Here is a 12,613-nt window from a genome sequence, read left to right on the forward strand (position 1 = left end):
AGGTGGGATCTGATCATGGTCTTAGATGAGGTAAGGCAGTGTTTGTGGGGCGCCTGGGAACAGTAGGCACAAAGGCCCTGAGGTGGGCAGTGACAGGGGCAGTCATTAGCGCCTCCACACACCCGCTGTGCCCCAGGGAGCTGTGGTGCAGTGGTTCTCAAACTCCTGACCCAGGGGACCGTCCTCCTGTACCAGCGTGTTGGTGGAAGGGACGTGTGGCACCCTCAAGGGAAGCCCTCCTGCTGGCAGCAGCCAGTGTGGCCATGCGGGGTGTCTGCAGGGCGCTGTCAAGAGCACCAAAGACCTGTGGTTGTGTCTTTGCCCCTAAGTTTGTAGCTGTCTCCCTTCCTCCCTCCCTCCATCTGCCAAATTCCCCCCAAATTCCCCCCGTCCGCATGGCTCTGACCACAGGGGCCGTCTCTCACTGCGCAGCCCATGTGGGCGTCCTCCCTCCACCATGGTCAAGCTCCCCAGGCAGTAAGCTCGCTCGTGTCCCACTCTGCTCGTCCTGTGCCGCTGTCCAGAAGGTCATGTCTCATGGAGCTATGCGTGTGTCCTCGGGGCCAGGCCTCAGGGCCCGGAGCAGAGGAAGACAGGAGCTCTGCTGTGTTCCAGGGTCAGAAGGACCCGGGCTGCCGCACGAGGCGAGGGGTTCCTGGAGATCAGCGAGCTGTGTGTCCACCCCCAGGAACAGACACACGAGCTGAGGCAGAGACAGGCCCTCGCGTGGCAGCCCTGGGCGTGGAGGCCTCATGCGTGTGTGTGCGTCTGTGTGTGTGTCTCCATCGCGACCAGCAGGCCCTTCCCCGCCAGTCCTGACTGGGAGGCCCATTTGGCTGTTGGGCCCCATCCCCTTCCTGTTCCTGCCCCTGGAGACAAGCGGACCAGCAGACGGTGGGGGATGGAGAAGGAGGAACAGGTGACTGAGCCGGTGCCATCGCTGTCGTGGGAATCTCTGCGCCATGTGCTCAGGAAGCGGGTAGAAACCGTCAGATGTGGTTCATCCCGTGCAGTGTGAATACTGCCTCCTAGAGTGCTCAGTCTTTGCAGCTTCGGAAGACACGTTGGCGCGTCTCCACCCACAGAGGTTTGGTGAACTTGCTCCTGACGCGTGGTTTCTGCCCCTTGCGAGGCCCACACAGGACCTGGGGCTCCCCGTGCCCTTGGCCCAGGCTGGCCCCTCTGCCCGGGTGGCCCATCAGCTTCTCCCTCTCGGACTGCGGCCGAGCCTGCATCACGGGGGCCCGGTGTCCATCCTCCTTGGAACTGGCCCCCCATGTCCTTCTCTATACCTCTGGCCTCTCCTGTTGTCCGAGGCCTCCCCGCCCAGCAGGGCCATGGGAGGGTCGATGGGCCACTGTACAGACCTCAGACGTTGTCCCCGTGGTGCCGGTCGTTCTGAGTTCGTGAGCACAGGGCACGTGCTCAGATGTCATAAAGTAGCTCCCAGTGCTGCCTTGGACCATCTGTTAGACCAACGAGAGAATGAAGCCGACTACAAACGTGATCTAAAAACTCCCGTGTGGTGACAGACGTCACAAAGTAAATAAAAAGACGTGGGGCCTGGGGACGGAGGACAAAACTCACAAAGCCGAAGACACGTGCCGCCCTGGGAATGGTCAGAGGAGGAACAGAAATGACGGCACAGCGTGGAGTAGAGAAGGGGCAGGGAAGATGGTGTCCTTGCCTTTTAGACAAATGAGGAGATGCTCCACCTGGTTCAGAGTACGGTGGGGGTGGAGCATGATGCCTGTGTGGTGTCTTAGTTCCCCCAGACGGCGGAACCTCAGTTTGACAGCGCCCTCTGCTGACGGGGCAGGAGGGAATGCGGTGTCGGAGATGGTGGTGGCCCCCGGAGCTCCTCCCGCAGGAGCACGTGGACGAGCCACACTCTTGCGGTGCTGAGGCCGTGCCGGCTGCCTCCCTGTGCTCCCATTCAGATTGGGGCCTTTGTAAGCTTCTTGCACTCGCTCACCTTTAAACAACGCAGGACAGGCGCCTAGCCCGTGGTGGGGACCGCCCACCTTTAGGACTGTGGTGTGTGCAGACACCAGCACCAGGGACACCAGGCCCCCAAAGCCCCCTCAGGAGGTGCTTGCATGTATCCTCACGCCTAGGACAGGAGCCACGAGCACTCGCTGCTGCTGCTGCTGCTCCACAAAGGGGCATGCTGGCCTCCCGCCCTCCCCTCACGTGTGGTGGCGGCCGGGTCACCGCGAGGTCACCAGGGCACAAAGGCCACGTTACTTCCCCAGGCAGAGCCGCCAGGACCCCAGGGCAAAGCCTTGCTCGCGGATCCCAGCCTGGATTCGCATCTGCGTAGACTGCGGATTCATGAGGAGGTCTGGTCGCCACGCGTGACTTGTGCAGATGAAGACAGACTTCCTCGTGAGTGTCCAGCGAGGTTCCAGAGCTGTCGCTTGGCAGCCCTTGGGCAGGAAATGTCCCTATGTCTCCACAGGAGGGGGGCACAGATAGTGGGCGTGAGCGACACAGGGCCTGACACCACATGTCCAGGATGCCCCAGTGAGCCCACCCCGCTGCTTTCAGGGCTTCGTGTGGTGGAGTCAGCATCACGCCGTCGCCAGCTGGAGTGTGCCTGTGGCCATCCAGGGGGAGGAGGGCACCCATGGGGACGCTCGGGCCAGCCAGGGGGGCGAGGGTGAGCCTCGTGGTGGATTGCTGTGCACTGACAGCCGCAGGAAGATTTGATTTAAGTTCTTTGTCACGTTCTGTCCATTTTGTCAAAGTCCATTTCTCAGGACCGGCCTGAGTATTAACTGTGTAACGGGTCTGGCAGAAGCCGGCTGACACGGTGACAGCAACCTCGTTTTCAGGAATCACACCTGGTCGTAGGCGAGAGGCCGAGCAGTGTGTCTGCATGGAGGCGTAGCAGCGCTGTCATCCCTCTTCCTTGTCCTTTCCCAGGTGACCAGGTGCGCGGCCTCCTAGCGCTGACCAGCAGCGAACGACGTCCCTGTGACTTAGCAGCCCAGGGGTCTGTGTCAGCCCAGCCATGGACTGGGGAGAAGGCACATGGTTGACAACGGCTCCAGAACCAGCCCAGGGGCAGCCACCCCACAGTGTAGGTGCCCTGCCCTCTGCCTGGAGCGCCAGACTCCTTGTGCCTCAGTTTTCCCACCGTGAATACAGGATGCTGGGGGCACGTCAGTCACAGATTGTCCTGAACGCGGCAGTTGAGTGAGATGGCTCATGGGAAGATGTGGTCGGTGCTCAGGAAACACCAACACCGTATTGCACAAAGGTACAAGGGCAGCGACTGTGGCCGACAGCTCAGGGCATTGGGCTCGCAATTCATTCCGCCTCGCGGGAGAGAAGAAAAGAGAAAGACGGGAAAACGGAACCACCGCCACAAGGCAAGGAAACAGGCACTCAGGGGCCTGCCCCGGGGGCACAGCAGTTAAGTTTACAGGCTCCGCTTCGGTGGCCTGGGGTTCGCGGGTTCGGATCCCAGGCGCAGACCTAGCACCGCTCGTCAAGTCACGCTGAGGCGGCCTCCTTCATATGAAGTAGTAGACGATTGGGACAGATGTTAGCTCAGTAACAGTCTTCCTCACAAAAAATTAAAAAAATGAAAAATGGCCCTCAGTCTTTGTTCCAGAAATCGAGGGGAAAAGTTATCTTCCTCAAAGCGAATCGTGGGCACCCCCAGCAGATCTGTTGAACCGAACCCTCTCCTTCCAAGGAGGCAGCTCTGGGTGTGGCTTCCCCTCCCGCCTGTCCCTGGGCCACGGTGGGTGTGGTTTTGGCTCAGTGCTGCTGTGCAGGGCTGTCACATCAGGACTCAGTGATTCTGACACTGTAACCCAATCCCCGTGGAACAGGACATCCCGGGCTGGGAGGAGGGGGATCAGCCTGTGTCCCTGGGTGCTGACTCGGGCCGAGTCTCGTGAAGGGTGGGCCCGAGGTCATCGTCCAGCCTTTGCTCTGCTCTGAGGCTTAGTCCACAGTGTGGTCCTCGTGCTTCCCACCGTCCATGGCAGATCCACCTCGCTCAGCACAGCCGGCCTGCAATAGGTGCCGGAACCTCAGGGCCGCCCTTTGCAGCCTCTCCTTTCTGATCACCGTGCCGTCCACATCTGCCTCTCGGCTCTCAGCACTGAGGTGACCCTGCGTCAAACCCCTGACTGTTTTATTTGCCCTGTTGTGATCACAGGGCTCATTGTCGTGCGTCTGCAGGCTCTCCCCATAGCCCCCCAGTACAGCAGACTCAGGACAGCAACACCTCTGGACGTGTTGCTGTCGTCTGTGGGTCACGTCAGTGGGGCAGGACAGAAAGCGTTTACAAGTGACTCCTCCTCCTAGTGCTGGAGGGAAAACAGACAGGTGACACAGGGCGTCCCGGGACATGACTGAGGGGACGCGAGGCCGTCCCGAGATGTGACTGAAGGGGACATGGGGCCATGCTGAGACGTGACTGAGGGGATGCGGGGCAACCCTGAGACATGACTGAGGGGGACATGGGCCCCTCCCGAGACGTGAGTGAGGGGGACGAGGGACCGTCCCGGGACGTGAGTGAGGGGATGCAGGGCCGTTCTGAGACGTGACTGAGGGGGACGTGGGGCCATCCTGAGACGTGACTGAGGGGACGTGGGGGGCCACCCCAAGACATGAGTGAGGGGGACGTGGGGCCATCCCGAGACGTGACTGAGAGAACATGGGCCGTCCCTGAGATGGACTGATGGACTGAGGAGGACACTAGCCGGTCCCAGAGGCTGCAGCTGGGTGGTGAAGAGGCCCCCGTTGCAGGACGAGATGTGTAGGACACCCGCAGGTTTCAGTGGGGAGCCGTGTTGACTGTGTATCCTGGTGGCAAATTGGTAGTGCTGTTGGTGTCTGGTGTTCCAGCCCCTGGTCCCTGTGGCATGAGGCGGTGGCTGCATGAGCTGTGCTCTGTCACTCGGCCTTGGGGAGGGTGGCTGACATGTGAGTGCCCCGTGGCGCATGGAGGGGACCCCCCACCTGGGCGTTCGGGCCTGCTGGCGGTGCCATTCCTCTGGGTAAGAACCACGCTGTGCCCGGTCACTGGGCCGGCCCTGAACCCTCTGTGGTGTTTCCTCGGCCTGCTGTGTTGTGTGTGTGTCTCCTGCACGCTCAGGGTCTGCAGGTCCTATGTGGTCCCGTGGTGTCCCGTGTGCATTGGGTTCCCCAGACCTTGTTGAGTTGGGGACCCTCACAGTGCACTCTCCTGACCATCTGCCCACTCCCGGCCCCATCAGCCCCCGTGGCCTCAGGCATTGGGTTTTTGCTGCTCAGTCCAGTCCTTCCCCAGTAGGACGCTGGGCTGTTCCTGCCTCCTGAGACTGTGGCCTCGTGTCCCCAGCCCTAGAGAATGTAGGGTGTAGACCGGAGATGCGTCCATGGGCCAGACTGTGCCTCCCCGTCACTGCCCGTCGAGGCCGACCGGGTGCCTGGTCCTCGGCGGCCGTCTACGACCCGGCTCCCAGGAGCTGTTTCTGGCCCCAGAAGGCCTCTCCTGAGTCAGCAGGGAGATGCTGCTGAGTCCTGCTGGGCGACCGTGCCCACCGTAGTGGGAACAGCGAGCCTCATGGGCTCGGCCTCAGAGGAGATTCAGAGCCTCTCCCCCCTCGGTGCTGCAGACCCGGCCTGGGGCCAACTTTCGGCAGTCATTCCTTAACCGGGTCCACTGAACAGCTCTTTCTGCTTGGGGGCATTTTAAACAACCGTGTTTTATATACAGAGTCCCCCCTTCCGCCTGTAACGACAGCCCCACAGCAGGTCAGCTCCCTGAATCCCCGAGGGCACGTCCCGACACCACTGTGTCTTGGAAAGCATGTCAGGAGGTCAAACTTCTCCGAAGTAGTTGCTGCTGAAGGTGCTGGCTTCACTTGGGGTGGCTCAGCTGCCGTTCTGCCTTCTGGCGAGAAAGAGGCTGCAGGGCCAGATCCTTTCCCGGAGGGCCATCCCAGGTCAGGTGACAGACGTACGTCCCATTCTCCGGGAGGCACACGTGGGAACCAGCGACTGCAGGTGTGGGCCCCAAAGAGAGGCCACACCTGTCCTGGCTGTGAGCGAGCGCCATTGACGGCCCGCCTGGAGGACCCTGACCCCAGGAGGACTGCGGGGCAGGCTCCCCACAAGGACCTGTGCCAGCCTCCCTGGCAGCCTGGGCCGTCAGCTGTCACTGTTGCGGGGTCACACTGAGGCAGGGCTGGGGGAGGCTCAGCAGTGTGGATCAGTGGTATGTGACGCTCTCTTGTGGTGTGTGACCTTTCGGATGCGGGTGGCCTCATGGCTGGAGTTGGCCCCCAGGATTGTCTGGCGTTCTGTGCACATTGGGGTTCCGTGGCCCCGTGCGCTCACTTTGAGAACGGTGCCGCCCCTGTCTGTTACGGGTTCATGTGAGGACGATGTTTCCTGTTCCCAAGTCCTCACCACCTGTCTCATTTCTCAGGTCCAGACAAAGGAGGAGCCCCTGCCACCAGCCAGCAGCCAGAGCATCCCCACCTTCTACTTCCCCCGAGGCCGTCCGCAGGGGACAGTGGACGTCGATGCCGTCATCGCCAAGATTGAGCGGACCTTCGCCCAGTTTCCGCACGAGAGAGCCACCATGGAGGACATGGGCAAGGTGGCCAAGGTGGGTGCCCTGCGTGCTGCCTCTGGGCAGCACCACGTTCACGGGTTGGTGCTTGTGTTCTGTTTTCAGGATCTGAAACACAGTGGAGACTCTGTATTAACGGTTGTGCCAAATATTGAAGACAGACATGCCTGTGCGTTGTTGCCCTCCCAGATGGAGCAGCGTTCACCTTTGCATTTTTTAAGCAACTGATCCCCTGAGGTCCAGCCTGGGCCTTCCTCTCCGCCCTCCTGCCCCGTGTCTCTCCCTGTGTAGGGTGGGTGCTAGTGGACCCACAGTCCATGCGCAGCAACATGTCGATTTTGAACTTAGCCTAACACATGATCCCCCGTGCATTGTCTCACCATTTGGTTTTGAAATTCGGTGGCATGTCTCCAGGCCATCCATGTTGACATGTGTAGACACACGTAGACGAGCACAATCGTGGTTTCCCACATCGCCTCAGCCGCGTGGGAAGGCTCCCGTGTAGCCGGCGGCTGGCACGGCCCCTCCTGGGTGCTGGCGTTGACGCGTCCCGCTCCCCCATGGATCGGGCTGCCTTGGGCTGTGCTCCTGAGCTCCGCCTTCAGGCCGCATTGGGGTGCTTGTGCTTCCCCTTTGCCCCTGTGCTTCCGGGGTGCTTTCTCTCTCTTTCTTCATCCCCACCCTCCCCTCTGGAATGTCTCTTCCTATTCTGGATGCTGACCCTCCGTCCATGTGTGTTGTGAGCAGGTTCTGTTCCACCTGCTGAATGGTTCACGTGCTTCCTTTTGCTTGCAGTTTTTAGGGCTTGTCCTCTTTTCTTGTTGGAACTGCTTTATTGAGATATAACTCTCGGACCACAGTTCACCCATTTAAAACGTACAACTCAGCACAATGCAGTGTATGCCCGGAGTTGTGCAGCCATCATCGTAGTCAACTGGAGGACATTTTTGTCACCCCCTAAAAGAAACCCTGTACCCTTTAGCTGTCATCCCCCCTCCCCCACCCCCAACTAATCCACTTCCTGTCTCTGTAGGTTCGAGTATCCTGGACATCTTATGTAAACAGATCCATACCATGTGTGGCTTTTTGTGTCTGCCTTCTTTCCCTCAGCACACAGCCAGACCCGGGCGACACTGGGGGCTCGGCTCCAGGCCCCCACAACAAAGTGAATGTCACCATAAAGCAAGTCACACGAATTGTTTGGTTTCCGAGTGCAGATAAAAGTTAGGTTTATGCTATGCTGTAGTCTAAGTGGGTGATAGCATTATGACTAAAGAAAAGTGCATACCCTAATTAAAAAATACCATATTGCTAAAAAATGCTAACCAGCACCTGAGCCTTCAGCAAGTCATCTTCTCTTTGCTGGTGGAGCATCTGGTGAAAAACGCAATAAAGCAAAGCGCGGTAAAGCGAGGAGCAATAAAGGAAGTGCTTTATTGCAAAATAAAGCAAAAATACAAGCGAGCCTGTGTTTTCAAGGTTCGTCTGTATTGGGGCGTGTGTCAGTGGCACGTCCTTTCAGCGTCCCGTTGTGCATTTATCCATTCATCAACTGATGGACGTCTGGGTTGGCCCACCTTTGGGCTGTGGTGCACAGGGCTGCTGGAACACGCGTGTGCGAGTCTTGGTGTGCAGGTGTAGGGTTCTCTCAGATATACACACCTAGGAGTGGAATTGCTGGGACACATGGCGACACCATGTTTAACGCTTTGAGGAGCCACAAGACCATTTCCCAAAGCAGCTGCCCCATTTTGCATTCCCACCGGCAGCGTAGGAGGGTTCCGATCTCTCACACCCTCGCCAGCACTTGTGTCTTGCTGATTGTAGACAGCGTGTCCTAGGGGGCACGAAGTGTCTCCTGGTGGTTTTGACTCGCATTTCCCTGAAGACTGTCATGTTGAGCAGCTTTTCATCTGCTTATTGGCTATTTGTGCATCTTCTTTGTAGAAATGTTTGTTTAGATCCTGTGCCCGTTCTTTAACTGGATTGTCACTTTATTGTCCAATTGTAAGAGTTCTTTATATATTCTAGATTCAAGTCCCTTATCCAATACTTGGTGTGCATTTTTTCCCATTCTCTGAGTTGTTTTTTCTTTTTTTTAATTATATGTACTCAGCACCTGAAAAACTGAGAATTGACCTGAGTCTTTTTTAACCTTTTCTTTTTTGCTGAGGAAGACTGGACCTGAGCTAACATCTGTGCCAGTCTTCCTCTATTTTGGATGTGGGCTGCTGCAACAGCATGGCTTGTTGAGCGGTGTGTAAGTCTGTGCCCAGGATCTGAACCCACCAACACTGGGCCACTGAAGCAGAGTGTGCAAACTTAACTACTGTACCACCAGGCTGACCCCTTTTTTCAGTTTTTGATAGTCTTCCATGATGCCAAAAAGTTTTTGTTTGTTTGATAAAGTTCACTTTATCTGTTTTTTCATTTGTTGCCCGTACTTTTGCCGTCATATCCAAGAAATCATTGCCAGATGCAAGGTCATGAAGATTTGCTTTTGTTTTTTCCTGAGAGTTTCTAGTTTCGGCCTTTACGTCTAGGTCTTTGATCCATTTTGAGTTAATTTTTGAATATAGTGATGCAGCGGTCAAACTCCATTTTTTACGTCTGGAAATCCAGTTGTCTCAGCACCAAGGCTGAAGAGACCATTCTTTCCCCGTCCAGCGGCCCTGGCCCCCTTGTTGAAAATCAGTTCCCCATAAATATGAGGGTTTAGTACTGGATTCTGATTCTAGCCCTTGACCTGTCCTTGTGTCTTTATGCCAGTTCCACCCTGTCTTGATTACTGCTGCTTTGTAGTCGGTTTTGAAATGGGACGTGTGAGTCCCTTCTCAAGCTTGTTTTGGCTCTCCGTGGACCCTTGCAACTCCTTATGGATTTTAGGGTCAGCTTGTCAGTTTCTGCAGAGACGCCAGCTGGGGTTCTGCTGGGCTCGCGTTGACTCTGTAGATCGGTGTGGGGAGTATGGCCGTCTTACTACTGTCTTCTCATCCGTGTACATAGGACGTCTTCCACTCATTTAGGTCTTAGTTTCTTTCGAAGATGTTTTGTAGTTTTCAAGTATAAGTTTTGCACATCTTCTGTTAAATTTGTTCTGAAGCATTTTATTCTTTTTGATGCTATTATAACTGGAATGCTTCTCTGAATTTTATTTTCAGCTTGTTCATTGCAAGTGTATAAAAATGCAATTAATTCCTGTGTACTGATCTTGTATCCTGCAGTCCTCTGAACTCATTTATTCGTTCTAATAGTGTTTTAGCGTATTCCTTAGGATTTTGTGTGTACATGATCATGTTACCTGCGGCTAGAAATAGTTTCGCTTCTTCCTTCCCGGTGTGGATCTGTTATTTCCTCGTCGCGCCCGACTGCTCTGGGAAGAACCTGTAGCGTGGTGTGGTGTTGATGTCCGAGAGTGGAGGTTCTTGATCCTGCCCTTGGGAAAAGCATCCAGTCCTTCACCGCTAAGCATGCTGTGAGCGTGGGTTTTCACAGATACCCTTTATCGGGTTGGGGACCTTCCTTTCCATTCCTGGTTTGGTCAGCGTTTTTATCAAGAAAAGATGTTAGCTTGGTCGGATGTTTTTCCTGTGTCTGTTGAGAGGCCCGTGTGGTTTGGTTCTTTATTCTATGGATGAGGTGCATTACGTGAGTTGGTTTTTCCAATGTTAAACCAACCTTGCGTTCTGGAGCAAATCCCACTTGGCCATCGTGTGTGGTCCTTTTTCTGCGTGGCTGGATTTCACTGGCTGGTATTCTGTGGATGGTTTTTGTGTCCGTATCCAGAAGAGATACTGGCTGGCAGTTTTCCTGTGATTCCTGTGTCTGGTTTTGGTATTAGGGTAACACTGGTCCAAGAGGAAGATCGGAAGTGTCCCCTTCTCTTCTGTTAGAGATCGCCTTTTTAAAGTATGTTTTTAAATTTTGTTTTATAAGTATGTAAAAACGTACATGGTTCCAAGGTCAAAACTCACAAACCAGATATATTCCCATAAGTCCAGAGTCTACCCCTGTCTGTTCAACTCTGCTCTCTTCCTCCCCCATAAGTAACAGTTTTCATAAATTTGGCTTATCCTTTATTTTTTAATATGAGCAAATACCTACAAATATACATCTGTGTATGTACACACATATTTAATTTCTTCCCTTTCTTGGATGAGAAGTAGCACGCTGTTCTATGCTTGGGTGTGTTCTCTCTGAACATTATGGGTGGCGATCACTCCCCATTGGCGAGGTGGTCCTCGCTTTGCATGTTCGTGTGGGAGCATGAAAGTGACCCCACGAGCTGAAACCTGTGTAGCTTTTCTACTTCTTTGGCGGCTTTCTCCGGGCACGGTTGCTGGGCGAGAAGCAGTGGGTGTCTGCTGTGGACAGTTTGGTGAGCTCCAGTGGGCCTGTCAAGCCGTCAGCACAGTCAGCATGATGAGCGTCTCCACTGGCCCCTAAACTCTGCTTCATTCTCATCCCTCCCACCCCCAGCCCCAGGCTCCCTGTGGTCACTATTGATTAGGGATTTCTAGAATTGTACATAAACTAAATCATACTGCAGATACTTTCATTCTTTTTATGGTGGTAAAATTCACATAAAGTTCCACCAGCATTTTAACCATTTTAAGATGTACAATTCAGGGGCCTTTATTTCATAGACAGTGTTGCACAACCATTACCACTGTCTGGTTCCCGAACATTCACATCCCCCTACAAGGGAATCCCGGGTTCTGTAGCAGTCACTCCCCATTCCCCACGCCCAGCCCCTGGCAACCATGAGTCCCCTTTCTGTCTGTGGATTGGCCTGTTGTGTTTCAAAAAGATCTGGGCAAAAGTTTTGATACAAATGAAAATAAAACCAAACCCACCTTCCCTAAGCGTCATTTTTTAAGAACAGCCAGAGAAGTGTGATGGTTTGGTGCCTAAGCTTCCTTTCCTGCTGAAATTCTCATCCAGCCTGGCACCAACCTGAAGGAAATCACCTCACTCCTCATGCTCATCGCCCTTCCCTCTTGGGACCTGGGACCTTCCTCCCAGGACCGTGGGGTTAGGGGCTAATAATGGAAGTGAAGTCACTTAGAAAACACAGAAAAGCAACTTTAGGAGATATGTCACTTCAGGTAATCTAATCCCATCCATCAAACAAAATCTGCAAGTGTTTGGTGGTGAGGATGTGGTCTATTTTCCAGAAATCACAGACAGCTTATATTGCTTCCTGTGAAAACTTTTTCACCTCCTGTACAAGCTCCCATCCAACCCAAGTACGTTTCTTAAGTAGTCTCAACAGAAAAACTAACCTGAGAATGATTTAACGGGACTTTCAATTCTAAAAGATCCAGTGTCAAACGCTTTATGATCAACTTCCTTTGGCACCGCAGAGCCCACGGCCTCAGCACGCTCTCCCGGCTGCATCCTCTCTCTCATTGCCTTCTTCACAGCAGCGAGGCGACCCCCATCTGCGATCCCAGCATCATCATGTTTTGGTTCACTCGCTATACCCGAGACAACTTTTTCCTACAAAGAGAAATTATGACATTTACTAAAGCAACTCATTACCATCTTATAAGAAAAATGAATAAAGCATGCCTAAAATATTTCACACATCCATCTTATGCTTATCAAGTTCCTAGTATGTGCTAAACATGCTGGGGGTCAAAGGTAAAGGACAAAGTTCCTGCCCTCAAGGAGTTAGTTGTGGTTGTCGTTTAATGTAAACAAAGATAGGACCCTTCAACATGTCTAAAAACTGATGGAAAAGAGAGAACAAGGCTAACTGATGGGATGAGAGGTCAATGAATAAGAGATCTGGGGGAATGGTTCCAAAGTATAGATAAAAGATTAGTTTGATTTTAACTGTTCAGTAGTCTTAACGGTGGCCTATAAAATAATGTAGGAGAGAAACACTGGTGGTAAGGGGCAGAATTACAAGGCTCCGACATAATGCTGTCTTGACACAGCCGTTATCTGCGTCACTGATGGTGTTATGTCCCCAGGACTAAGCACCCGATAAGAAATGCGCACGGCAGGTCCAAATGTCCCAGC

At 54.2% G+C, this 12,613-nt stretch overlaps 1 protein-coding gene across 9 annotated transcripts in view; it reads left to right on the plus strand.

The window, feature by feature from the left end:
- Positions 1-12,613, plus strand: part of LOC139039700 (serine/threonine-protein phosphatase 2A regulatory subunit B'' subunit beta-like) — an 88,851-nt gene that overhangs the window by 9,274 nt on the left and 66,964 nt on the right. For all 9 annotated transcript variants that reach the window (XR_011501339.1, XR_011501340.1, XR_011501338.1 and 6 more), the window contains exon 2: positions 6,437-6,619. Coding sequence is in view for 5 of the 9 variants with exons in the window: in XM_070503911.1 (XP_070360012.1) it covers positions 6,437-6,619 (183 nt within the window). In the remaining 4 variants the exon portion in view is untranslated. The remainder of the gene's footprint in view (positions 1-6,436; positions 6,620-12,613) is intronic.

This window comes from Equus asinus, unplaced genomic scaffold (genome assembly GCF_041296235.1).
Source record: "Equus asinus isolate D_3611 breed Donkey unplaced genomic scaffold, EquAss-T2T_v2 contig_803, whole genome shotgun sequence".
NCBI lineage: Eukaryota > Metazoa > Chordata > Mammalia > Perissodactyla > Equidae > Equus > Equus asinus.